Raw genomic sequence first — 25000 nt, 5'->3', positions numbered from 1 at the left:
CCTAACGAGATGTTATCTCCTTTAACGAGATGTTATCTCCTTTAACGAGATGTTATCTCCTTTAACGAGATGTTCTCTCCCCTAACGAGATGTTATCTCCTTTAACGAGATGTTATCTCCTTTAACGAGATGTTCTCTCCGCTAACGAGATGTTATCTCCACTAACGAGATGTTATCTCCACTAACTAGATGTTATCTCCTTTAACGAGATGTTCTCTCCCCAAACGAGATGTTATCTCCACTAACGAGATGTTATCTCCACTAACGAGATGTTATCTCCACTAACTAGATGTTATCTCCACTAACGAGATGTTATCTCCTTTAACGAGATGTTCTCTCCCCTAACGAGATGTTATCTCCTTTAACGAGATGTTATCTCCTTTAACGAGATGTTCTCTCCGCTAACGAGATGTTATCTCCACTAACGAGATGTTCTCTCCACTAACTAGATGTTATCTCCTTTAACGAGATGTTCTCTCCCCAAACGAGATGTTATCTCCACTAACGAGATGTTATCTCCACTAACTAGATGTTATCTCCTTTAACGAGATGTTCTCTCCCCAAACGAGATGTTATCTCCACTAACGAGATGTTATCTCCACTAACGAGATGTTCTCTCCTTTAACGAGATGTTCTCTCCACTAACGAGATGTTCTCTCCACTAACGAGATGTTCTCTCCTTTAACGAGATATTATCTCCACTAAAGAGATGTTCTCCCCCCTAACGAGATGTTCTCTCCACTAGCGAGATGTTCTCTCCCCTAACGAGATGTTCTCTCCCCTAACGAGATGTTCTCCCCCCTAACGAGATGTTCTCTCCCCTAACGAGATGTTCTCTCCCCTAACGAGATGTTATCTCCACTTGCGAGATGTTCTCTCCCCTAACGAGATGTTATCTCCACTAGCGAGATGTTCTCTCCCCTAACGAGATGTTATCTCCACTTGCGAGATGTTCTCTCCACTAACGAGATGTTATCTCCACTAAAGAGATGTTCTCTCAACTAACGAGATGTTCTCTCCACTAACGAGATGTTATCTCCTTTAACGAGATATTATCTCCACTAAAGAGATGTTCTCTCCACTAACGAGATGTTCTCTCCACTAACGAGATGTTATCTCCTTTAACGAGATATTATCTCCACTAAAGAGATGTTCTCTCAACTAACGAGATGTTCTCTCCACTAACGAGATGTTATCTCCTTTAACGAGATATTATCTCCACTAAAGAGATGTTCTCTCCACTAACGAGATATTCTCTCAACTAACGAGATGTTATCTCCACTAACGAGATGTTCTCTCCACTAACGAGATGTTATCTCCTTTAACGAGATATTATCTCCACTAAAGAGATGTTATCTCCACTAACGAGATGTTCTCTCAACTAACGAGATGTTATCTCCACTAACGAGATGTTCTCTCAACTAACGAGATGTTATCTCCACTAACGAGATGTTCTCTCCTTTAACGAGATATTATCTCCACTAAAGAGATGTTTTCTCAACTAACGAGATGTTCTCCCCCCTAACGAGATGTTCTCCCCCCTAACGAGATGTTATCTCCACTAACGAGATGTTCTCTCCTTTAACGAGATGTTATCTCCACTAACGAGATGTTCTCTCCACTAACGAGATGTTATCTCCACTAACGAGATGTTCTCTCCTTTAACGAGATGTTATCTCCACTAACGAGATGTTATCTCCTTTAACGAGATGTTATCTCCACTAACGAGATGTTCTCTCCACTAACGAGATGTTATCTCCTTTAACGAGATGTTATCTCCACTAACGAGATGTTATCTCCACTAACGAGATGTTATCTCCTTTAACGAGATGTTATCTCCACTAACGAGATGTTCTCTCCACTAACGAGATGTTATCTCCTTTAACGAGATGTTATCTCCACTAACGAGATGTTCTCTCAACTAACGAGATGTTCTCCCCCCTAACGAGATGTTATCTCCACTAGCGAGATGTTCTCTCCCCTAACTAGATGTTATCTCCACTAACGAGATGTTATCTCCACTAACGAGATGTTCTCTCCACTAACGAGATGTTCTCTCAACTAACGAGATGTTATCTCCCCTAACGAGATGTTATCTCCACTAACGAGATGTTCTCTCCACTAACGAGATGTTCTCTCAACTAACGAGATGTTATCTCCCCTAACGAGATGTTATCTCCACTAGCGAGATGTTCTCTCCCCTAACTAGATGTTATCTCCACTAGCGAGATGTTCTCTCCCCTAACGAGATGTTATCTCCTTTAACGAGATGTTGTCTCCACTAACGAGATGTTATCTCCTTTAACGAGATGTTCTCTCCACTAACGAGATGTTATCTCCACTAACGAGATGTTCTCTCAACTAACGAGATGTTATCTCCACTAACGAGATGTTCTCTCCTTTAACGAGATGTTCTCTCCACTAACGAGATGTTCTCTCAACTAATGAGATGTTCTCCCCCCTAACGAGATGTTATCTCCACTAACGAGATGTTCTCTAAACTATCGAGATGTTATCTCCACTAACGAGATGTTCTCTCCTTTAACGAGATGTTCTCTCCACTAACGAGATGTTCTCTCAACTAACGAGATGTTCTCTCCCCTAACGAGATGTTCTCTCAACTAACGAGATGTTATCTCCACTAACGAGATGTTCTCTCCCCTAACGAGATGTTCTCTCCTTTAACGAGATGTTCTCTCCCCTAACGAGATGTTCTCTCAACTAACGAGATGTTATCTCCACTAACGAGATGTTATCTCCACTAACGAGATGTTATCTCCTTTAACGAGATGTTCTCTCCACTAACGAGATGTTATCTCCACTAACGAGATGTTATCTCCACTAACGAGATGTTCTCTCAACTAACGAGATGTTATCTCCACTAACGATATGTTCTCTCCCCTAACGAGATGTTATCTCCACTAACTAGATGTTATCTCCACTAACGAGATGTTCTCTCCACTGAAGAGATGTTGTCTCCCCTAACTAGATGTTATCTCCTTTAACGAGATGTTATCTCCACTAACGAGATGTTATCTCAACTAACGAGATGTTATCTCCACTAACGAGATGTTATCTCAACTAACGAGATGTTATCTCAACTAACGAGATGTTCTCTCCCCTAACGAGAAGTTATCTCCTTTAACGAGAAGTTATCTCCGTTAACGAGATGCTATCTCCCCTAACGAGATGTTCTCTCCCCTAACGAGATGTTCTCTCCACTAACGAGATGTTATCTCCACTAACGAGATGTTCTCTCCCCTAACGAGAAGTTATCTCCTTTAACGAGATGTTATCTCCGTTAACGAGATGTTATCTTCACTAACAAGATATTACCTCCGTTAACGAGATGCTATCTCTCCTAACGAGAAGTTATCTCCGTTAACGAGATGTTATCTCAACATAATGCCCGCAGTTTCTCACCTTCTCGCTGTGATGTGGCGATGTCTCATAGGACGATGGGAGGAGCCTGTTAATGAGCTGACCAATCATGTTAAAGGTCGGTCTGTCCGTGGGCTCCAGACTCCAGCAGCACGTCATCAGCTGATACCTGAGATTCAAAATAACTTTATTAACAGATACCTGAGATTCAGAATAACTTTATTGACGGATACCTGAGATTCAGAATGACTTTATTGACAGATACCTGGGATTCAGAATAACTTTATTGACGGATACCTGAGATTCAAAATAACGTTATTAACAGATACCTGAGATTCAGAATAACTTTATTGACGGATATCTGAGATTCAGAATCACTTTATTGACAGATACCTGGGATTCAGAATAACTTTATTGACAGGAAGTTAAATCTGCTCACATTTCTGCCGGGGCGAAGTCTGGCTGCTCCATGTGGCGGCCATCTTGGATCATCTTGTAGAAGTTGGTATCCACGGCAACGTTTGGGTACGGGCTCTTACCTGAACAGGTAGACACACACAGTCAGATTGTTTGATGTTATTCAGACACAATCAAGGTAAAGATGTTCTGTGGAGCTGCGCTGTGATTGGTTACCCAGAGAGAAGGTCTCCCACAGGAAGACGCCGTAGGACCAGACGTCGCTCTGAACGGTGTAGACGCAGCCGAAGATGCTCTCTGGAGACATCCATTTCACCGGGAGCCGCGCCTGCAGACAGGAAGCTCAAGGAGTAAAGTCTGCACGTCTGCGTCCTGTTCGTTGTGCACGAAGTGTCTGTCGTTGTGTACAAAGTGTCCTTCGTAGTGTAAGTTGTTTCTGTCGTAGTGTACGTAGTGACTGTCGTAATGTAGTGTATTTTGTAATATACGTAGTGTCCGTCGTTGTGTACGAAGTCTCCTTCGTAGTGTACGTTGTCTCTGTCGTAGTGTACGAAGTGTCCGGTGTAGTGTAGAAGTGTCCGGTCTAGTGAACAAAGTATCCTTCGTAGTGTACGTTGTCTCTGTCGTAGTGTACGTAGTGTCTGTCGTAATGTACGTAGTCTCTGTCGTAGTGTACGAAGTGTCCGGTGTAGTGTACGAAGTGTCTGGTGTAGTGTACGTAGTCTCTGTCCTAGTGTACGAAGTGTCCTTCGTAGTGTACGTAGTCTCTGGTGTAGTGTACGAAGTGTCCGGTGTAGTGTACGAAGTGTTTAGTGGACTAGTTGTTCTCACGTTGCCCTGCACGATGTAACTGTCATCGTTGCGGATATCTCGGGCCAATCCGAAGTCACAGATCTTTGCAACACGACGGTCAGTCAGCAGGACGTTCCTCGCTGCTACGTCTCTGTGGATACACTGCAGACAGACAGACAGACAGACAGACAGACAGACAGACAGACAGACAGACAGACAGACAGACAGACAGACAGACAGACAGAAAGGCAGATAGATAGGCAGACATGCAGACAGGCAGGCAGGTAGACAGGCAGACGGACAGGCAGAAAGACAGGCAGGCAGACAGACAGACAGACAGGCAGGCAGACAGACAGACAGACAGGCAGACAGACAGACAGACAGAAAGGCAGATAGATAGGCAGACATGCAGACAGGCAGGCAGGTAGACAGGCAGACGGACAGGCAGAAAGACAGGCAGGCAGACAGACAGACAGACAGACAGACAGGCAGACAGACAGACAGACAGAAAGGCAGATAGATAGGCAGACATGCAGACAGGCAGGCAGGTAGACAGGCAGACAGGTAGACAGACAGACGGACAGACACAGACAGGCAGACAGGCAGGCAGACAGGCAGACAGGCAGGCAGGCAGACAGACAGGCAGGCAGACAGGCAGGCAGGCAGACAGACAGACAGACATGCAGGCAGACAGACAGACAGAGACACAGACAGAGACACAGACAGACAGGCAGACAGACAAGCAGACAGACAGGCAGAGACAGGCAGACAGACAGACATACAGACAGACAGACAGACAGACAGGCAGACAGGCAGACAGACAGGCAGACAGACAGACAGAGAGGCAGGCAGACAGACAGACAGACAGACAGACAGACAGAGAGACATACAGACAGACAGGCAGACAGACAGACAGGCAGGCAGGCAGGCAGACAGGCAGTTAGCATGATTAGCATGGTTAGCATAGTTCCTCTACAGTTATTCCGATGATTGGGTGTCAGGAAGATAATCATGTCCTCACGTTTCTGCTGGACAGGAAGTCCAGACCCTGAGACACCTGGTAGGAAAACCTGATGAGGTCACCGACAGAGACGCTGTCTGACTGCACACCTGAAAGAGAGACAGGTGGTTAGGAATCAGAAGTAAAGGTAACAGATTACCTGAGGGATGGGTTAGTTATGTTTTGTAACTGTTAGTTTCTTACCTGGAGTCACCATCTCCTGGTACTCAGAGCAGCAGGAGATCCCACTGTCACTGAAACACAGAGAGACAGGTGAGACAGGTGAGAGTGGTGAGACAGGTGACACAGGTGAGAGAGGTGAGACAGGTGTGAGAGGTGAGACAGGTGAGACAGGTAAGACTCAGACGGGTGGGACAGGTGAGACTCAGACAGGTGAGACAGGTGAGACTCAGACAGATGAGACAGGTGAGAGTGGTGAGACAGGTGGGACAGGTGAGACAAGTGAGAGTGGTGAGACAGGTGAGAGAGGTGCGACAGGTGAGACAGGTGAGAGAGGTGCGACAGGTGAGACAGGTGAGACAGGTGAGATAGGTGAGAGAGGTGCGACAGGTGAGACAGGTGAGAGAAGTGCGACAGGTGAGACAGGTGAGAAAGGTGAGACAGGTGAGACAGGTGAGAGAGGTGTGACAGGTGAGAGAGGTGCAACAGGTGAGAGAAGTGCGACAGGTGAGACAGGTGAGACAGGTGAGAGAGGTGCAACAGGTGAGAGAAGTGCGACAGGTGAGACAGGTGAGACAGGTGAGAGAGGTGCGACAGGTGAGACTCAGACAAGTGAGACTCAGACAGGTAAATCTACCTGCGAAGCCTTCCTCCAGCTGTGTTTTTATAGAAAGCGTCTCCCGACTTCTCGTCGACACTCAGTTCTGACAGGAAGTGGTGAGCGTGAGCCCGCAGGAAGTTCAGCAGGTCGCCATGTCTACAGTACTCAGTGATCATCAGCATGGGCCCTGAAAGGATCAGAGGTCAGGGTTAGGGTTAGAGAGGTCAGAGGTCAGGTTAACATCAGAGGGATCAGAGGTCAGATTAACATCAGAGGGACTACTTTCAGGTTAACATCAGTGAGGGACTACTTTCAGGTTAACATCAGTGAGGGACTAATTTCATGTTTAAATCAGTGAGCGACTACTTTCAGGTTAACATCAGAGAGGGACTACTTTCAGGTTAACATCAGAGAGGGACTACTTTCAGGTTAACATCAGAGAGGGACTACTTTCAAGTTAACATCAGTGAGGGACTACTTTCAAGTTAACGTCAGTGAGGGACTACTTTCAGGTTAACATCAGTGAGGGACTACTTTCAGGTTAACGTCAGAGAGGGACTACTTTCAGGTTAACATCAGAGAGGGACTACTTTCAGGTTAACATCAGTGAGGGACTACTTTCAGGTTAACATCAGAGAGGGACTACTTTCAGGTTAACATCAGAGAGGGACTACTTTCAGGTTAACATCAGTGAGGGACTACTTTCAAGTTAACATCAGTGAGGGACTACTTTCAAGTTAACGTCAGTGAGGGACTACTTTCAGGTTAACATCAGTGAGGGACTACTTTCAGGTTAACATCAGTGAGGGACTACTTTCAAGTTAACATCAGAGGGACTACTTTCAGGTTAACATCAGAGGGACTACTTTCAGGTTAACATCAGAGAGGGACTACTTTCAGGTTAACATCAGAGAGGGACTACTTTCAGGTTAACATCAGAGGGGGACTACTTTCAAGTTAACATCAGTGAGGGACTACTTTCAGGTTAACATCAGAGAGGGACTACTTTCAGGTTAACATCAGAGGGACTACTTTCAGGTTAACATCAGTGAGGGACTACTTTCAGGTTAACATCAGAGAGGGACTACTTTCAGGTTAACATCAGTGAGGGACTACTTTCAGGTTAACATCAGAGAGGGACTACTTTCAGGTTAACATCAGAGAGGGACTACTTTCAGGTTAACATCAGAGGGACTACTTTCAGGTTAACATCAGAGGGACTACTTTCAAGTTAACATCAGTGAGGGACTACTTTCAGGTTAACACCAGAGGGACTACTTTCAGGTTAACATCAGAGGGACTACTTTCAGGTTAACATCAGAGGGACTACTTTCAGGTTAACATCAGAGGGACTACTTTCAGGTTAACATCAGAGAGGGACTACTTTCAGGTTAACATCAGAGAGAGACTACTTTCAGGTTAACATCCGAGGGACTACTTTCAGGTTAACATCAGAGAGACTACTTTCAGGTTAACATCAGAGAGGGACTACTTTCAGGTTAACATCAGAGAGGGACTACTTTCAGGTTAACATCAGAGAGGGACTACTTTCAGGTTAACATCAGAGGGACTACTTTCAAGTTAACATCAGTGAGGGACTACTTTCAGGTTAACACCAGAGGGACTACTTTCAGGTTAACATCAGTGAGGGACTACTTTCAGGTTAACACCAGAGAGACTACTTTCAGGTTAACATCAGTGAGGGACTACTTTCAGGTTAACATCAGGGGGACTACTTTCAAGTTAACATCAGTGAGGGACTACTTTCAGGTTAACACCAGAGGGACTACTTTCAGGTTAACATCAGAGGGACTACTTTCAGGTTAACATCAGAGGGACTACTTTCAGGTTAACATCAGAGGGACTACTTTCAGGTTAACATCAGAGAGGGACTACTTTCAGGTTAACATCAGAGAGGGACTACTTTCAGGTTAACATCAGAGAGGGACTACTTTCAGGTTAACATCAGAGAGAGACTACTTTCAGGTTAACATCCGAGGGACTACTTTCAGGTTAACATCAGAGGGACTACTTTCAGGTTAACATCAGAGAGACTACTTTCAGGTTAACATCAGAGAGACTACTTTCAGGTTAACATCAGAGGGACTACTTTCAGGTTAACATCAGAGAGACTACTTTCAGGTTAACATCAGAGAGGGACTACTTTCAGGTTAACATCAGAGAGGGACTACTTTCAGGTTAACATCAGAGAGGGACTACTTTCAGGTTAACATCAGAGGGACTACTTTCAGGTTAACATCAGAGAGACTACTTTCAGGTTAACATCAGAGAGACTACTTTCAGGTTAACATCAGAGAGACTACTTTCAGGTTAACATCAGAGAGGGACTACTTTCAGGTTAACATCAGAGGGACTACTTTCAGGTTAACATCAGAGAGACTACTTTCAGGTTAACATCAGAGAGGGACTACTTTCAGGTTAACATCAGAGAGGGACTACTTTCAGGTTAACATCAGAGAGGGACTACTTTCAGGTTAACATCAGAGGGACTACTTTCAGGTTAACATCAGAGAGAGACTACTTTCAGGTTAACATCAGAGAGTCTACTTTCAGGTTAACATCAGAGGGACTACTTTCAGGTTAACATCAGAGAGGGACTACTTTCAGGTTAACATCAGAGGGACTACTTTCAGGTTAACATCAGAGAGAGACTACTTTCAGGTTAACATCAGAGAGAGACTACTTTCAGGTTAACATCAGAGGGACTACTTTCAGGTTAACATCAGAGGGACTACTTTCAGGTTAACATCAGAGGGACTACTTTCAGGTTAACATCAGAGGGACTACTTTCAGGTTAACATCAGAGGGACTACTTTCAGGTTAACATCAGAGAGGGACTACTTTCAGGTTAACATCAGAGAGACTACTTTCAGGTTAACATCAGAGAGACCACTTTCAGATTAACATCAGAGAGACTACTTTCAGGTTAACATCAGAGAGGGACTACTTTCAGGTTAACATCAGAGGGACTACTTTCAGGTTAACATCAGAGAGACTACTTTCAAGTTAACATCAGAGAGGGACTACTTTCAGGTTAACATCAGAGAGACTACTTTCAGGTTAACATCAGAGGGACTACTTTCAGGTTAACATCAGAGGGACTACTTTCAGCTTAACATCAGAGGGACTACTTTCAGGTTAACATCAGAGGGACTACTTTCAGGTTAACATCAGAGAGGGACTACTTTCAGGTTAACATCAGAGGGACTACTTTCAGGTTAACATCAGAGAGGGACTACTTTCAGGTTAACATCAGAGAGGGACTACTTTCAGGTTAACATCAGAGGGACTACTTTCAGGTTAACATCAGAGGGACTACTTTCAGGTTAACATCAGAGAGTCTACTTTCAGGTTAACATCAGAGAGGGACTACTTTCAGGTTAACATCAGAGGGACTACTTTCAGGTTAACATCAGAGGGACTACTTTCAGGTTAACATCAGAGGGACTACTTTCAGGTTAACATCAGAGAGGGACTACTTTCAGGTTAACATCAGAGAGGGTTTACTTTCAGGTTAACATCAGAGGGACTACTTTCAGGTTAACATCAGAGGGACTACTTTCAGGTTAACATCAGAGGGACTACTTTCAGGTTAACATCAGAGGGACTACTTTCAGGTTAACATCAGAGGGACTATATTCAGCTTAACATCAGAGAGAGACTACTTTCAGGTTAACATCAGAGGGACTACTTTCAGGTTAACATCAGAGAGTCTACTTTCAGGTTAACATCAGAGGGACTACTTTCAGGTTAACATCACAGGGACTACTTTCAGGTTAACATCAGAGGGACTACTTTCAGGTTAACATCAGAGGGACTACTTTCAGCTTAACATCAGAGAGGGACTACTTTCAGGTTAACATCAGAGGGACTACTTTCAGGTTAACATCAGAGGGACTACTTTCAGGTTAACATCAGAGGGACTACTTTCAGGTTAACATCGGAGAGGGACTACTTTCAGGTTAACATCAGAGAGGGACTACTTTCAGCTTAACATCAGAGAGACTACTTTCAGCTTAACATCAGAGAGGGACTACTTTCAGGTTAACATCAGAGGGACTACTTTCAGGTTAACATCGGAGAGGGACTACTTTCAGGTTAACATCAGAGAGGGACTACTTTCAGATTAACATCAGAGGGACTACTTTCAGCTTAACATCAGAGAGACTACTTTCAGCTTAACATCAGAGAGGGACTACTTTCAGGTTAACATCAGAGGGACTACTTTCAGGTTAACATCAGAGGGACTACTTTCAGGTTAACATCAGAGGGACTACTTTCAGGTTAACATCAGTGAGACTACTTTCAGGTTAACATCGGAGAGACTGCTTTCAGGTTAACATCAGAGAGACTACTTTCAGGTTAACATCAGAGAGGGACTACTTTCAGGTTAACATCAGAGGGACTACTTTCAGGTTAACACCAGAGGGACTACATTCAGCTTAACATCAGAGAGGGACTACTTTCAGGTTAACATCAGAGGGACTACTTTCAGGTTAACATCAGAGGGACTACTTTCAGGTTAACATCAGAGGGACTACTTTCAGGTTAACATCACAGGGACTACTTCAGGTTAACATCAGAGAGAGACTAATTTCAGGTTAACATCAGAGAGGGACTACTTTCAGGTTAACATCAGAGAGGGACTACTTTCAGGTTAACATCAGAGAGGGACTACTTTCAGGTTAACATCAGAGGGACTACTTTCAGGTTAACATCAGAGAGACTACTTTCAGGTTAACATCAGAGAGAGACTACTTTCAGGTTAACATCAGAGAGACTACTTTCAGGTTAACATCAGAGAGACTACTTTCAGGTTAACATCAGAGGGACTACTTTCAGGTTAACATCAGAGGGACTACTTTCAGGTTAACATCAGAGGGACTACTTTCAGGTTAACATCAGAGGGACTACTTTCAGGTTAACATCAGAGAGACTACTTTCAGGTTAACATCAGAGAGAGACTACTTTCAGGTTAACATCAGAGAGACTACTTTCAGGTTAACATCAGAGAGACTACTTTCAGGTTAACATCAGAGGGACTACTTTCAGGTTAACATCAGAGGGACTACTTTCAGGTTAACATCAGAGGGACTACTTTCAGGTTAACATCAGAGGGACTACTTTCAGGTTAACATCAGAGGGACTACTTTCAGGTTAACATCAGAGAGACTACTTTCAGGTTAACATCAGAGGGACTACTTTCAGGTTAACATCAGAGAGGGACTACTTTCAGGTTAACATCAGAGGGACTACTTTCAGGTTAACATCAGAGAGGGACTACTTTCAGGTTAACATCAGAGAGAGACTACTTTCAGGTTAACATCAGAGAAGGACTACTTTCAGGTTAACATCAGAGGGACTACTTTCAGGTTAACATCAGAGGGACTACTTTCAGGTTAACATCAGAGAGACTACTTTCAGGTTAACATTAGAGAGATTACTTTCAGGTTAACATCAGAGGGACTACTTTCAGGTTAACATCAGAGAGACTACTTTCAGGTTAACATCAGAGAAGGACTACTTTCAGGTTAACATCAGAGAGGGACTACTTTCAGGTTAACATCAGAGAGACTACTTTCAGGTTAACATCAGAGAGACTACTTTCAGGTTAACATTAGAGAGACTACTTTCAGCGGTGGATGAATCCTCAGTAAAACACGCCTCACCTCCCAGTGTACAGGCTCCCAGCAGGTTCACGATGTTGTCATGGTAACCAAGGTGTCCGAGGATCTTCAGCTCCGACATCAGAGCCTCTCGTTCCACAGAGTGAGCGCTCGCTGTTAAAAGAACAGCACAAAGAGAACGGGTCAGAACCAGAGCTGTTCAACACAAAGAGAAATGGGTCGGATCCAGAGCTGTTCAACACAAAGAGAAACGGGTCAGAACCAGCGCCAGGTGTCACTGATGATGTCACTGATGATGTCAGAGCAAAAGACTCACGTTTCAGCATCTTCACGGCGACGGTGGTCATGCTGTCGTTGCCGAGGCCATACGCCGTCGCCATGACAACCTTCCCAAACGCTCCTGAGCCCAGAACAGCCCCTGAGAGACAGAGAGAAGGGCACATTAACACACAGAGTAAACACCTGACAGACAGAGAGCAGGGCACATTTAACACACAGAGTAAACACCTGAGAGACAGAGAGCAGGGACCTGACAGACAGAGAGCAGGGCACATTAACACACAGAGTAAACACCTGAGAGACAGAGAGCAGGGACCTGACAGACAGAGAGCAGGGCTCATGTACAAACATAGTAAACACCTGACAGGCAGGGCACACTTACCGAGGCGCAGGCGGTCCCGGGGAAACTCCCACTTCCTGTTGTACGGCAGCTGAGCGGGGTCAAAGAAGGTGTAGCTGTTCCCGTCAGAACTTTCTATGATCTTCCAACGCACCTCGTACCGCGGCTTCTGAGAGACAGAACATATGTATACACAGTATTTATACATATATATATATATATATATATATATATATATATATATAATATAAATACTGAGGATCACAATATGTGATATGATTTCATTATGAAGTCACGTACTTGTCTCAACTTGTAGGAAATTACCAATAGGAGCAGCAGGAGGACGGCGGCACAACTCAGACAGCCAATCAGAGCCGGAGAAAATATTACTGCTGCAGCGTCTGAACACAGGTGTTATATCACAATAAACACAGGTGTTGAATCACAATAACAAGATGCAGTTCAGCAACATGAAGGCAGTGTGTGTTTCCATGGAGACACCTACGCAGGTGGAGGGCCTTGCGGGACAAGCCCAGTTTGTTGTAGGCCACACACTCTGCGGTGACATCATCAGCAGGCGTCCCCAGGGTCAGCCTCACTTCCTCTTCCTGTGAGGTCACATTCGCTGCTGACTCCTGATTGGTAGAAATGTCTCCACAACTGCAGAGGAGGGGTGAGGGGGGGGGGGGGGGGGTTATTACAGTAAAGTGTTTCATGTGACTGTAAGGATTAGTGAGCACCTGAACTCACCTTTCCTGCAGCCCGGCACAGGTGGACCAGAGGATTGTGGGTAATGGATATCCGGAACTGCTGCAGGTCAGCGATCCGTTCTCCTGCCTGACGGAGACCCTCGGAGAACCTGAAGAGCCATCAGAGAGGGTTAGAACATGTTGACAGATCATCAAACTGTGAGACAGGAAACTTACGGTAAATCTGGAGGTCGATGTTCTGCGAGCCTTTAAAGAACGAGTTCTCAAAGTGGAACGAATACTGACCGCCGTCCTCTGGGCGAACGCGGCGCAGCAACAAGCTAGCCTCCGACCTGCAATGTGAGCATACCACCTTAAACAATACCACCTTAAACAATACCACCTTAACATAAACACCACCTTAAACAACAATAGGTGGAGGGGAGGCAATACCACCTTAAACAACAATACCACATTAAACAGCAATACCACCTTAACATGAACATACCACCTTAAACAACAATACCACCTTAAACAACGATGCCACCTTAAACAATACCACCTTAAACAACAATACCACCTTAAACAACGATGCCACCTTAAACAATACCACATAAACAACAATACCACCTTAACAACAACATAAACAATACAACCTTAAACAATGCCACCTTAAACAACAATAACAACTTAAATCTGACAATGTTAACGAGCTTACCTGTAGCCGTCCGCACCGTAACTCCCCTTGTACCCCGCGACGTTGTTGTTGATGTTGGTGAGTGTTGTTGTCGTCCAGTGCTGGCTCCTGATTGCAGGATATGCCTCCATCACAAAGGTCAGCATCACATCTCGCCCTTCGTACACCTCCACCGTGCTGCTGCCGCTAGTGTTAGCACTGCTGCTCCCATTCACTTCCATTGTATTGGCGCTAACGTTAGCAGTTAGTTCCCTGTTCACTACTAGTGGACTGCTGCTAATGTTAGCTTCTAGCTCTCTTTGCTCCCTCATTAGCATGCTGCTAACGTTTACAGCTGAGTCCTCATTGAACTCCAAGGGGTTGGTGTTAGCATTAGCTTGCTTCTGCGGCTGCAGGTAGATTCGCAGGTACGGAGCATCTGGCGAAGAAGAAGAGGAAGAGGAGGGATGACGAAGATTACTCAACAATCAGTTTCTATCGCAGCTTCTGCAAAATGATTTCATCTTGTCACTCTCTGGTTCCCACACATCACTCTCTGGTTCCCACTCATCACTCTCTGGTTCCCACACATCACTCTCTGGTTCCCACTCATCACTCTCTGGTTCCCACTCATCACTCTCTGGTTCCCATACATCACTCTCTGGTTCCCACTCATCACTCTCTGGTTCCCACTCATCACTCTCTGGTTCCCATACATCACTCTCTGGTTCCCACACATCACTCTCTGGTTCCCACACATCACTCTCTGGTTCCCACTCATCACTCTCTGGTTCCCACACATTACTTTCTGGTTCCCACACATCACTCTCTGGTTCCCACTCATCACTCTCTGGTTCCCACACATTACTTTCTGGTTCCCACACATCACTCTCTGGTTCCCACTCATCACTCTCTGGTTCCCACACATTACTTTCTGGTTCCCACACATTACTCTCTGGTTCCCACACATCACTCTCTTGTTCCCACTCATCACTCTCTTGTTCCCACTCATCACTCTCTGGTTCCCACACATCACTCTCTGGTTCCCACACATCACTCTCTGGTTCCCACTCATCACTCTCTGGTTCCCATACATCACTCTCTGCTTCCCACACATCACTCTCTGGTTCCCACTCATCACTCTCTGGTTCCCACTCATCACTCTCTGGTTCCCACTCATCACTCTCTGGTTCCCACTCATCACTCTCTGGTTCCCATACATCACTCTCTGGTTCCCACTCATCACTCTCTGGTTCCCATACATCACTCTCTGGTTCCCACACATCACTCTCTGGTTCCCACTCATCACTCTCTGGTTCCCACACATCAGTGTCTGGTTCCCAATCATCACTCTCTGGTTCCCACTCATCACTCTCTAGTTCCCATACATCACTCTCTGGTTCCCATACATCACTCTCTGGTTCCCAATCATCACTTTCTGGTTCCCACACATTACTTTCTGGTTCCCACACATCACTCTCTGGTTCCCACACATCACTCTCTGGTTCCCACTCATCACTCTCTGGTTCCCACACATCACTCTCTGGTTCCCACTCATCACTCTCTGGTTCCCATACATCACTCTCTGGTTCCCACACATCACTCTCTGGTTCCCACTCATCACTCTCTAGTTCCCAAACATCACTCTCTGGTTCCCACACATCACTCTCTGGTTCCCAATCATCACTCTCTGGTTCCCACACATTACTTTCTGGTTCCCATACATCACTCTCTGGTTCCCACACATCACTCTCTGGTTCCCACTCATCACTCGCTGGTTCCCATACATCACGCTCTGGTTCCCATACATCACTCTCTGGTTCCCACACATCACTCTCTGGTTCCCACTCATCGCTCTCTGGTTCCCACACATTACTTTCTGGTTCCCATACATCACTCTCTGGTTCCCACTCATCACTCTCTGGTTCCCACACATTACTTTCTGGTTCCCATACATCACTCTCTGGTTCCCACTCATCACTCTCTGGTTCCCACACATTACTCTCTGGTTCCCACACATCACTCTCTGGTTCCCACTCATCACTCTCTGGTTCCCACTTATCACTCTCTGGTTCCCACACATCACTCTCTGGTTCCCACTTATCACTCTCTAGTTCCCATACATCACTCTCTGGTTCCCACACATCACTCTCTGGTTCCCAATCATCACTTTCTGGTTCCCACACATTACTTTCTGGTTCCCACACATCACTCTCTGGTTCCCACACATCACTCTCTGGTTCCCACTCATCACTCTCTGGTTCCCACACATCACTCTCTGGTTCCCACTCATCACTCTCTGGTTCCCATACATCACTCTCTGGTTCCCACACATCACTCTCTGGTTCCCACTCATCACTCTCTAGTTCCCAAACATCACTCTCTGGTTCCCACACATCACTCTCTGGTTCCCAATCATCACTCTCTGGTTCCCACACATTACTTTCTGGTTCCCATACATCACTCTCTGGTTCCCACACATCACTCTCTGGTTCCCACTCATCACTCGCTGGTTCCCATACATCACGCTCTGGTTCCCATACATCACTCTCTGGTTCCCACACATCACTCTCTGGTTCCCACTCATCGCTCTCTGGTTCCCACACATTACTTTCTGGTTCCCATACATCACTCTCTGGTTCCCACACATCACTCTCTGGTTCCCACTCATCACTCTCTGGTTCCCACACATTACTTTCTGGTTCCCACACATCACTCTCTTGTTCCCACTCATCACTCTCTGGTTCCCACTCATCACTCTCTGGTTCCCATACATCACTCTCTGGTTCCCACTTATCACTCTCTGGTTCCCACACATCACTCTCTGGTTCCCAATCATCACTCTCTGGTTCCCACTTATCACTATCTGGTTCCCACACATCACTCTCTGGTTCCCACTTATCACTCTCTGGTTCCCACTCATCACTCTCTGGTTCCCACACATCAATCTCTGGTTCTGATGTAGTGTTCTGACCCAGTACGGTGAGGAGTGTCTCTGCGGACGCTTTCCCCGCCTTGTTGACAGCGGTGCATATGTAGGTTCCGCTGTGAGATTGACGGACAGGTGACAGCGTCAGGGTGCTGCTGATGAACAGCTGGCGGTCGTAGTGCTGAGTCTTGCTGACGTTCAGATTCTGAAACAGAACCGGAGAACATCAGAACACAGAACCAGGACCCTTTAGGGAACAGGAGAACATCAGAACACACAATCAGGACCTGAGTTAATCAGCTCATGAGTAAAAGCAGAGACTCTGACCTCTGAGTGCGGGGGGGTCCAGGTGAGGGTGAGGAAGTGGGAGGGGTTACTGGTCTTACAAGTGACCTCAAACTCCTCCCCCTTTAGGCGCACACACACCTGCTGACTGACAGACAGGGAGGGGGGGTGAAGCAGACCTGCAGACAGACAGGTAGGTGTTGTTATACAATACACAGCGTAGTTGAATACTCGATTTTGGTTGGTCCATTTGCAAATTACAGAGGTTATTAATACCCTTGGACAGACAGACAGACACACAGATAGACAGACAGACAGACAGACACAGACAGACAGGCAGACAGGCAGACAGACACACACACACACACACACACACACACACACACACACAGACAGACAGACAGACAGTCAGACAGACAGTCAGACAGACAGACAGACAGACAGACAGACAGACAGACAGACAGACAGACACACAGATAGACAGGCAGACAGACATACAGTCAGACAGTCAGACAGTCAGACAGACAGACAGACACACAGATAGACAGGCAGACAGGCAGACAGACAGACACACACACACACACACAGACAGACACACAGACAGACACACACACACACACACACACACACAGGCAGACAGACAGACAGACAGACACACACACACAGACAGACAGACAGACAGACAGACAGACAGACAGACAGACAGACAGACAGACAGGCAGACAGTCAGACACACTGACACACAGACAGACAGAAAGGCAGACAGACAGACAGACAGACAGGCAGACAGACACACAGACAGACACACAGACAGACAGACACACAGACAGACAGACAGACAGACAGGCAGACAGACACACAGACACACAGACAGGCAGACAGACAGACAGACAGACAGACAGGCAGACAGACACACAGACAGACACACAGACAGACAGACACACAGACAGACAGACAGACAGACAGGCAGACAGACACACAGACAGACAGACAGACACACAGACAGACAGACAGACAGGCAGACAGACACACAGACAGGCAGACAGACACACAGACAGACAGACAGACAGACAGGCAGACAGACACACAGACAGACAGACAGACACACAGACCGACAGACACACAGACAGACAGACAGACAGACAGACACACAGACCGACAGACACACAGACAGACAGACAGACAGACAGACAGACAGACAGACAGACAGGTCTTACTTGGATGCACCTCCAGGGTCATAACTCTGGATCTGAACTCCGACCCCCCCTTCCTCCCTGAGCAGGAGTATTTGCCTCTGAACGACCTCTGAACACCCTGGATAACGGCTCCTCTCCGGGGGTCCAGAGTCACATTCATGCCCAGTGGCAAGCCCCGCCCCCTGGAACCTGAGCTTTCCTCTGATTGGAGGGTGAGGTTAGTGAAGGAGGGGTCGGTCAGCATACACCTGAACAGGAAGTCCTCGCCCTCCGGAACGTCAAAGTGTTCTTTACGCAATGTCAGGAAAACACTGGAGGGGTTAGCCGGGTCTGACAGAGGGGCATTATGGGAAATAGACAGATGATTAATGTAGAGAAGTCTACGAGGAAATGTTCCTACTTCTCTCTAAGATGTAGACTACAGCAGGGGTTCCCAACCTTATTTCCCAAGAGCCCCCCCAAATGACTCCTGTTGGAAGTTGCACCCCCCCCCCCCCCCCCCCCATCCCCCACACACACACAAGGGGGGCACAACAGCGGTAAAGTTTATTAAACTGTTTATTAACTGGGATTAAAATGTTTAAAACACATGCTCAAAGTAAACCGGATTTTGCCGATGTGTTTATGTGGATTCAAAAGTCGTAAATAATCTACAAAATGAAGGAGACCGATCTGATCGGAGCAACTGACAAATAATCCAACTGAAACCGGCATGGACAATGACTATGTTTTAAAAATGCGCTTATCCAGAAAAGCCTGGTTTGGACACTTTACGGGCAGAAGAAACATTTCTATTAAAGAAAGAATTATACATTTCTGTCTTTTTATGCCTTTAATATTAACTTAATTAATCAATTATTTTTGTATATTTTATTGTAATGTAGACACAAGGCTTTTAGCGACAATCATGTATTGCGTTCCGCTTATATGTAAAAAAAAAAAAAAAAAAAGAAGTCTAAATATGATATTTGGCCCAGTAGCGTGGCGTGGGGAAAAAATTAGGGGAATCCAAGAATAACTCCTTTCTTTTGGGTCGGGGGGGGGGGGGGGGGGGGTGTGGTGGTCAATGTAATAACGTAACCAGATGAGTGATTACAGCGCCCGGTATCATTTTACACACATTTGTATCAAACAGATGCAGGACTTACACACGCCTGTTATCTGACATACAGGTCCGCTCGCACTCTCCAGCCGAATCTCTAATAAGCATTCATTCACAAACTAAATCAGGAGACCTTTAACGAGCAACTTCCAGGTTAAAGACACCAGTGAATAAATGTGTAGGAAAATGATGAATACACTAGATTTTCAAAGAAATATACAGAAATATACACTACAGTGACATCTGGCGTCGTTTTTGTAAGACATTTTCACTTCCGCATAAAAAAGCCTCGGCACGTGACCTCCCGCGTGTGACGTAACACGGGGGACACAAGGGGGAGAGCGGCCGGTGTAACGTATTAATAAACATGGATCCCAATGCTAGTTTCCACACAGAAGACACAGAAGAAGTTGAACATGAATATTCGAATGCATATGACGGACCACAACCTTATAATGATGAGCCTGCTAGGCGTCCAAGAGACCAGGAGCAGCCAAGGATTAGAAGAAATAACGGCCATGGGAGAGAAATGGAGCTGTGGTGTGAGGAGAACCAGTGGAGAACAGAGCAGCTATCTTGGTGAGTGACCGGCGTTAGCTACAGAATGTTAGCTAACGTCACATCAGAACATTGTGAAGTTAGCTATCATATATCAGGCTATAACTAAAGTAGCATTGATAATATAGTAACGTTACTGGCAGGACTGTTGATACTGATCCATAACAGAAACTAATGCGCAAGTATCAGCCGTATCTCGCGTTACCTAATGCAACTCCACACTACGGTGCTGTGTCCCGGAGGAGAGAGAGATATGGCTGATACTTGACGATCTGGCGGAGAAAGGTTGTGGAGCCTCCGTTGATATGTCGTTGTAAATGGCTTGATGGAAAGCAGGTGTGTAGTCGGGGAGGGTGCACAGCTGATTGCAGCAGGTGAGTGGAGGTTGAGCCGGGAGCCAGGAGTGACAGCCACCACGCACACACAAACAACACAGACAGGGGGAAACAAACAAACACAAAGGAGACGGCTGGAGCAGTACAGCCACCACAGCGTTACCTAATGCAACTCCACACTACGTCTTACGGTGCCGTGTACCGGAGGGGAGAGAGAGAGAGAGAGAGAGCAGCGAAGGGGGGAGAGAGAGAGAGCAGCGAAGGGGAGGGGAGAGAGAGAGAGAGAGCAGCGAAGGGGGGGGGGAGAGAGAAGTAATACGGTTTCCTGATAAAGCTGTGGAGAGTATGTGCTGCAGGGAGGTGGATGCTCAACGCACCCAGGAACCAACGCTAGCTCCGGTCCTTTTTACTGTGGACTCGATGTCCTGACAGGCTGGTATTTGTGCAACCTGCACAAACACAATACTGCACCATGATTACAAATGGTGAAATACAATGTAAAACTACAGAAAAATACCAGCTCCCTAAAACAGAACCGCTCAACTCAACTCAACTACTAACTATACCCGCGGTCAGAGAGGGAGATGTGTCCCCTGCGTGATGTAATATGACTCGTTTGACGTATGACCTTAAAAAAAAGCCGTTTTAAGAGCAGAGCTCAAAATTGCTCCTTTCCCTCTGAATTCCTTATGTCTCTAAAACATATAAAATCCTGCATTCACGTTTTTAATTGTAATTTTCAAGCAAGTTTAAGAATAAATGTAGAAAAAAAAACCTGGAAGATGCTCTTAAACGTTTTGCGTCCGATTCGCTCCTTTTCATAATTGCACTTGCTTCAGTTGCTTGCTACTTTCTAACGGCGGTGAGAGTGGTGCAGTGACGCTATCTATCTTCTATCGATTAGATTTATGATTCGAAAATTATAAAAGTAGGGTAGACATGTGGATATTATCCGACTGAACAAAACGTGCATTTATCTAACAGGTTCGTTTTCCACTGACCTTATTTCGAGCTATTTTCCCAAATCCTGTGGAGAAATCCCGTTGCTATTTTGTCGAGGGAAACCAAGCGCAGCTTACATCCGGGTTTTAGAACGTGTCACTGCACCACTAAATTGATGCGATTTGATTGGATTGTGAGGCAAGGGAAGCCAGCCGCCTCTGGCTTCCCTTGGCATGGCCCTGACCAATCACAGGTTGGCAGGGGCATGACGTGAGCCTCATCTGATTGGTCAATCCCTCCATTTTTTTTCACCAAGGGAAGCAAATTTCGGCTGGCCTCCTCTCGCAACCGAGAGTGCAATCTACTGTTTCACCATAACATCTAGAGGGGCGCTGTTTCACTCTTTGTAAAATACTCAATGAGAATGGGGGAGAGACGGGCCGGCAGCAACACAGAACAAAGAATTTCCGAAACTAAACGAAGTGTTTTTATTTATTTATTAAAATTATAACTACAATCCGAAAAAACAGGGGAAGCCTGGCTTCCGTTGGCCTCCGGGAGAAAACGCCACTGATTTGGCCTCAAATCATCTGAGGCCTGTGGAACCCCCTGCAATCCGCCCCCCAGGTTGGCAACCACTGGAGTAGAGGATGTTTTGCGCTTTCTGAAAAGGGGCGTGTCCTGGGAGTATCTCACCTTTGACGTACAGGTGTATCCAGGTGTGCAGGTGTTCCAGGCTCTGGTTGGTGTACCTGCAGGTGTACGTCCCAGTGTGTCGGGGGGTTGAATTGTTCACCTGTATTGGGTTGGGCACCGGGTCGTTGAACATCCAGGTGAACGATGTGGTCGTCAGGCGGGACGACAGGTTGCCATGGCAGCCGAGGCTGAAGACAGAACCGACCTCCAGAACCAGGTCGGTTCTGTTGGGCAGAACCTGGGAGTTCAGCCGGATCCACGGAGGCCCGGGAGAACCTGAAACAAGCAATCAGTTTAACACTCAGAGTACTGACGCTAACATTAGCCTGTTGCTAACATTAGCCTGGCGCTAAAGAGCTGCTCTCAGTCTGCCATCATCCGGCAGAGCCAGGCTCTACGACACATTATTATATTTTTATGAAGAGTTTTGAGGTTTTTTCAAATGAAGCTTTAAACTCTGTCTTTATGATGCGGACGGACCCTAACATGAGTTTAGTCTTTTATCAATATACTTCATGGTGCTGCACGTACACAGAAACACGACCACTGGTGGATGGGTTCAAATCACTTTATTTAGAAATCACAACAACAAGCTTTACAACAACAAGCTTTACAACAACAAGCTTTACAACAACAAGCTTTAAACAACATATTCTGTGAAGGAGATCAAGACGTTTAGAAACTTTGTTTGATGAAACATGTTTTCATCAGTTCCTCGATTCTTTATCTAAAAATAAAAGTCATCAATGTTGTAGTTTGACTAAAATGTAGGGAGGCTCTCATTGGCTAGTTAGAACAAAAGGAGCCTCTCATTGGCTGGTTAGAACACAGAGATGCTCTCATTGGCTGGTTAGAACACAGAGAGGCTCTCATTGGCTGGTTAGAACAAAAGGAGCCTCTCATTGGCTGGCTAGAACACAGGGAGCATCTCATTGGCTGGTTAGAACACAGGGAGCCTTTCATTGGCTGGTTAGAACACAGGGAGCCTCTCATTGGCTAGTTAGAACAAAGGGAGCCTCTCATTGGCTGGTTAGAACACAGGGAGCCTCTCATTGGCTGGTTACAACAAAGGGAGCCTCTCATTAGCTGGTTAGAACACAGGGAGCCTCTCATTGGCTGGTTAGAACACAGAGAGGCTCTCATTGGCTTGTTAGAACACAGGGAGCCTCTCATTGGCTGGGAGCAGTAATGGGCGGGGCTACAGGTCTCTTGAGGTCGTGCAGCACGGTGCTGATCCTGGACGTCTGCAGCAGCAGAGCCTGATGGTTCTCCACCAGCAGGGACTGGTGCCGGGCCACGTTCTGCAGGTCCAGGATCTGCTGCTCGCCCTGAAACAGAACCGCATCACACCGCTGAGTTCATCTCAACTAGACTCAGATAAAACTACCACTATTGAACTAAAGTAAACCTGAGATTAACTAAATAAACCAAATTTAACATAAGTAGAGTAAACCTGAGATTAACTAAAGTAAACCTGAGATTAACTAAAGTAAACCTGAGATTAACTAAAGTAAACCTGAGATTAACTAAATTAAACTAAAAGTGAGATAATCTAAACTGAACCAAACCTGAGATTAACTAAATAAACCAAATTTAACATAAATAGAGTAAACCTGAGATTAACTAAAGTAAACCTGAGATTAACTAAATAAACAAAATTTAACATAAGTAGAGTAAACCTTAGATTAACTAAAGTAAACCTGAGATTAACTAAAGTAAACTAAAAGTGAGATAATCTAAACTGAACCAAACCTGAGATTAACTAAATAAACCAAATTTAACATAAATAGAGTAAACCTTAGATTAACTAAAGTAAACCTGAGATTAACTAAAGTAAACCTTAGATTAACTAAAGTAAACCTGAGATTAACTAAAGTAAACCTGAGATTAACTAAAGTAAACCTGAGATTAACTAAATTAAACTAAAAGTGAGATAATCTAAACTGAACCAAACCTGAGATTAACTAAATAAACCAAATTTAACATAAATAGAGTAAACCTGAGATTAACTAAAGTAAACCTGAGATTAACTAAATAAACAAAATTTAACATAAGTAGAGTAAACCTTAGATTAACTAAAGTAAACCTGAGATTAACTAAATAAACAAAATTTAACATAAGTAGAGTAAACCTTAGATTAACTAAAGTAAACCTGAGATTAACTAAAGTAAACTAAAAGTGAGATAATCTAAACTGAACCAAACCTGAGATTAACTAAATAAACCAAACTGAACGTAAGTAAAGTAAACTTGAGATTAACTAAACTAAACCAAACGCCATCTAGCTTTTAATCTTGTGACCCACCTGATTTCCCAGCATGCCGAGCAGTTGGACCACCTGGTTCTGGTTCTTGGCAATTTCTTTCTGGACGTCCAGCAGCTGAGTCAGCAGAACCACCACTTCCTGTCTCACTTCCTGTCTCACTTCCTGTCTCACTTCCTGTCCCGGCTGCCGGTCCGATACTGAGGCAGCACCGGGGGCCTTGCCCATCGTCATGGCAACGGCTGGGTGGTCATGGTGATCACCTGCAGTGAAGACGACTGACGTCAAAACCTCAGGGTTTTCAGAATAAAGGTCCTGACATGTCTTCTGAATTTCAGAATAAAGGTCCTGACATGTCTTCTGAATTTCAAAATAAAGGTCCTGACCTGTCTTCTGAATTTCAGAATAAAGGTCCTGACATGTCTTCTGAATTTCAGAATAAGAATTTCAAAATAAAGGTCCTGACATGTCCTCTGAATTTCAGAATAAGAATTTCAGAATAAAGGTCCTGACATGTCTTCTGAATTTCAGAATAAAGGTCCTGACATGTCTTCTGAATTTCAAAATGAAGGTCCTGACATGTCTTCTGAATTTCAAAATGAAGGTCCTGACATGTCTTCTGAATTTCAGAATAAAGGTCCTGACATGTCTTCTGAATTTCAGAATAAAGGTCCTGACATGTCTTCTGAATT

At 45.3% G+C, this 25000-nt stretch overlaps 1 protein-coding gene across 2 annotated transcripts in view; it reads right to left on the bottom strand.

Moving 5' to 3' along the window:
• The window catches only part of LOC307027726 (macrophage colony-stimulating factor 1 receptor 2-like), a 26347-nt gene extending 1595 nt beyond the window's left edge, over positions 1-24752 (bottom strand). Inside the window, exons 1-20 of one of the 2 annotated variants that reach the window (XM_079696022.1) lie at positions 24351-24752; positions 22047-23374; positions 18435-18743; positions 17260-17396; positions 16978-17137; positions 14046-14442; positions 13565-13680; positions 13389-13497; positions 13144-13298; positions 12939-13039; positions 12681-12807; positions 12336-12437; positions 12062-12172; positions 6408-6558; positions 5795-5844; positions 5612-5700; positions 4630-4752; positions 4015-4126; positions 3821-3920; positions 3424-3550 (exon numbers count right to left, since the gene is read on the bottom strand). In XM_079696022.1, coding sequence (XP_079552148.1) covers positions 3424-3550; positions 3821-3920; positions 4015-4126; positions 4630-4752; positions 5612-5700; positions 5795-5844; positions 6408-6558; positions 12062-12172; positions 12336-12437; positions 12681-12807; positions 12939-13039; positions 13144-13298; positions 13389-13497; positions 13565-13680; positions 14046-14442; positions 16978-17137; positions 17260-17396; positions 18435-18743; positions 22047-22179 — 2709 coding nt within the window. In that variant the 5' untranslated portion in view covers positions 22180-23374; positions 24351-24752. Of the gene's footprint in view, positions 1-3423; positions 3551-3820; positions 3921-4014; positions 4127-4629; positions 4753-5611; positions 5701-5794; positions 5845-6407; positions 6559-12061; positions 12173-12335; positions 12438-12680; positions 12808-12938; positions 13040-13143; positions 13299-13388; positions 13498-13564; positions 13681-14045; positions 14443-16977; positions 17138-17259; positions 17397-18434; positions 18744-21409; positions 22015-22046; positions 23375-24350 lie in introns of those variants that run through there. The other variant, XM_079696023.1, reaches the window with a different exon arrangement.
• Positions 24753-25000: the final 248 nt, after the last annotated feature.

This window comes from Notothenia rossii, assembly GCF_949606895.1.
Source record: "Notothenia rossii genome assembly, contig: scaffold_179, whole genome shotgun sequence".
NCBI lineage: Eukaryota > Metazoa > Chordata > Actinopteri > Perciformes > Nototheniidae > Notothenia > Notothenia rossii.
The sequence above is the reverse complement of the archived record's forward strand: the minus strand, read 5'-3'. Positions and strand labels throughout refer to the sequence as shown.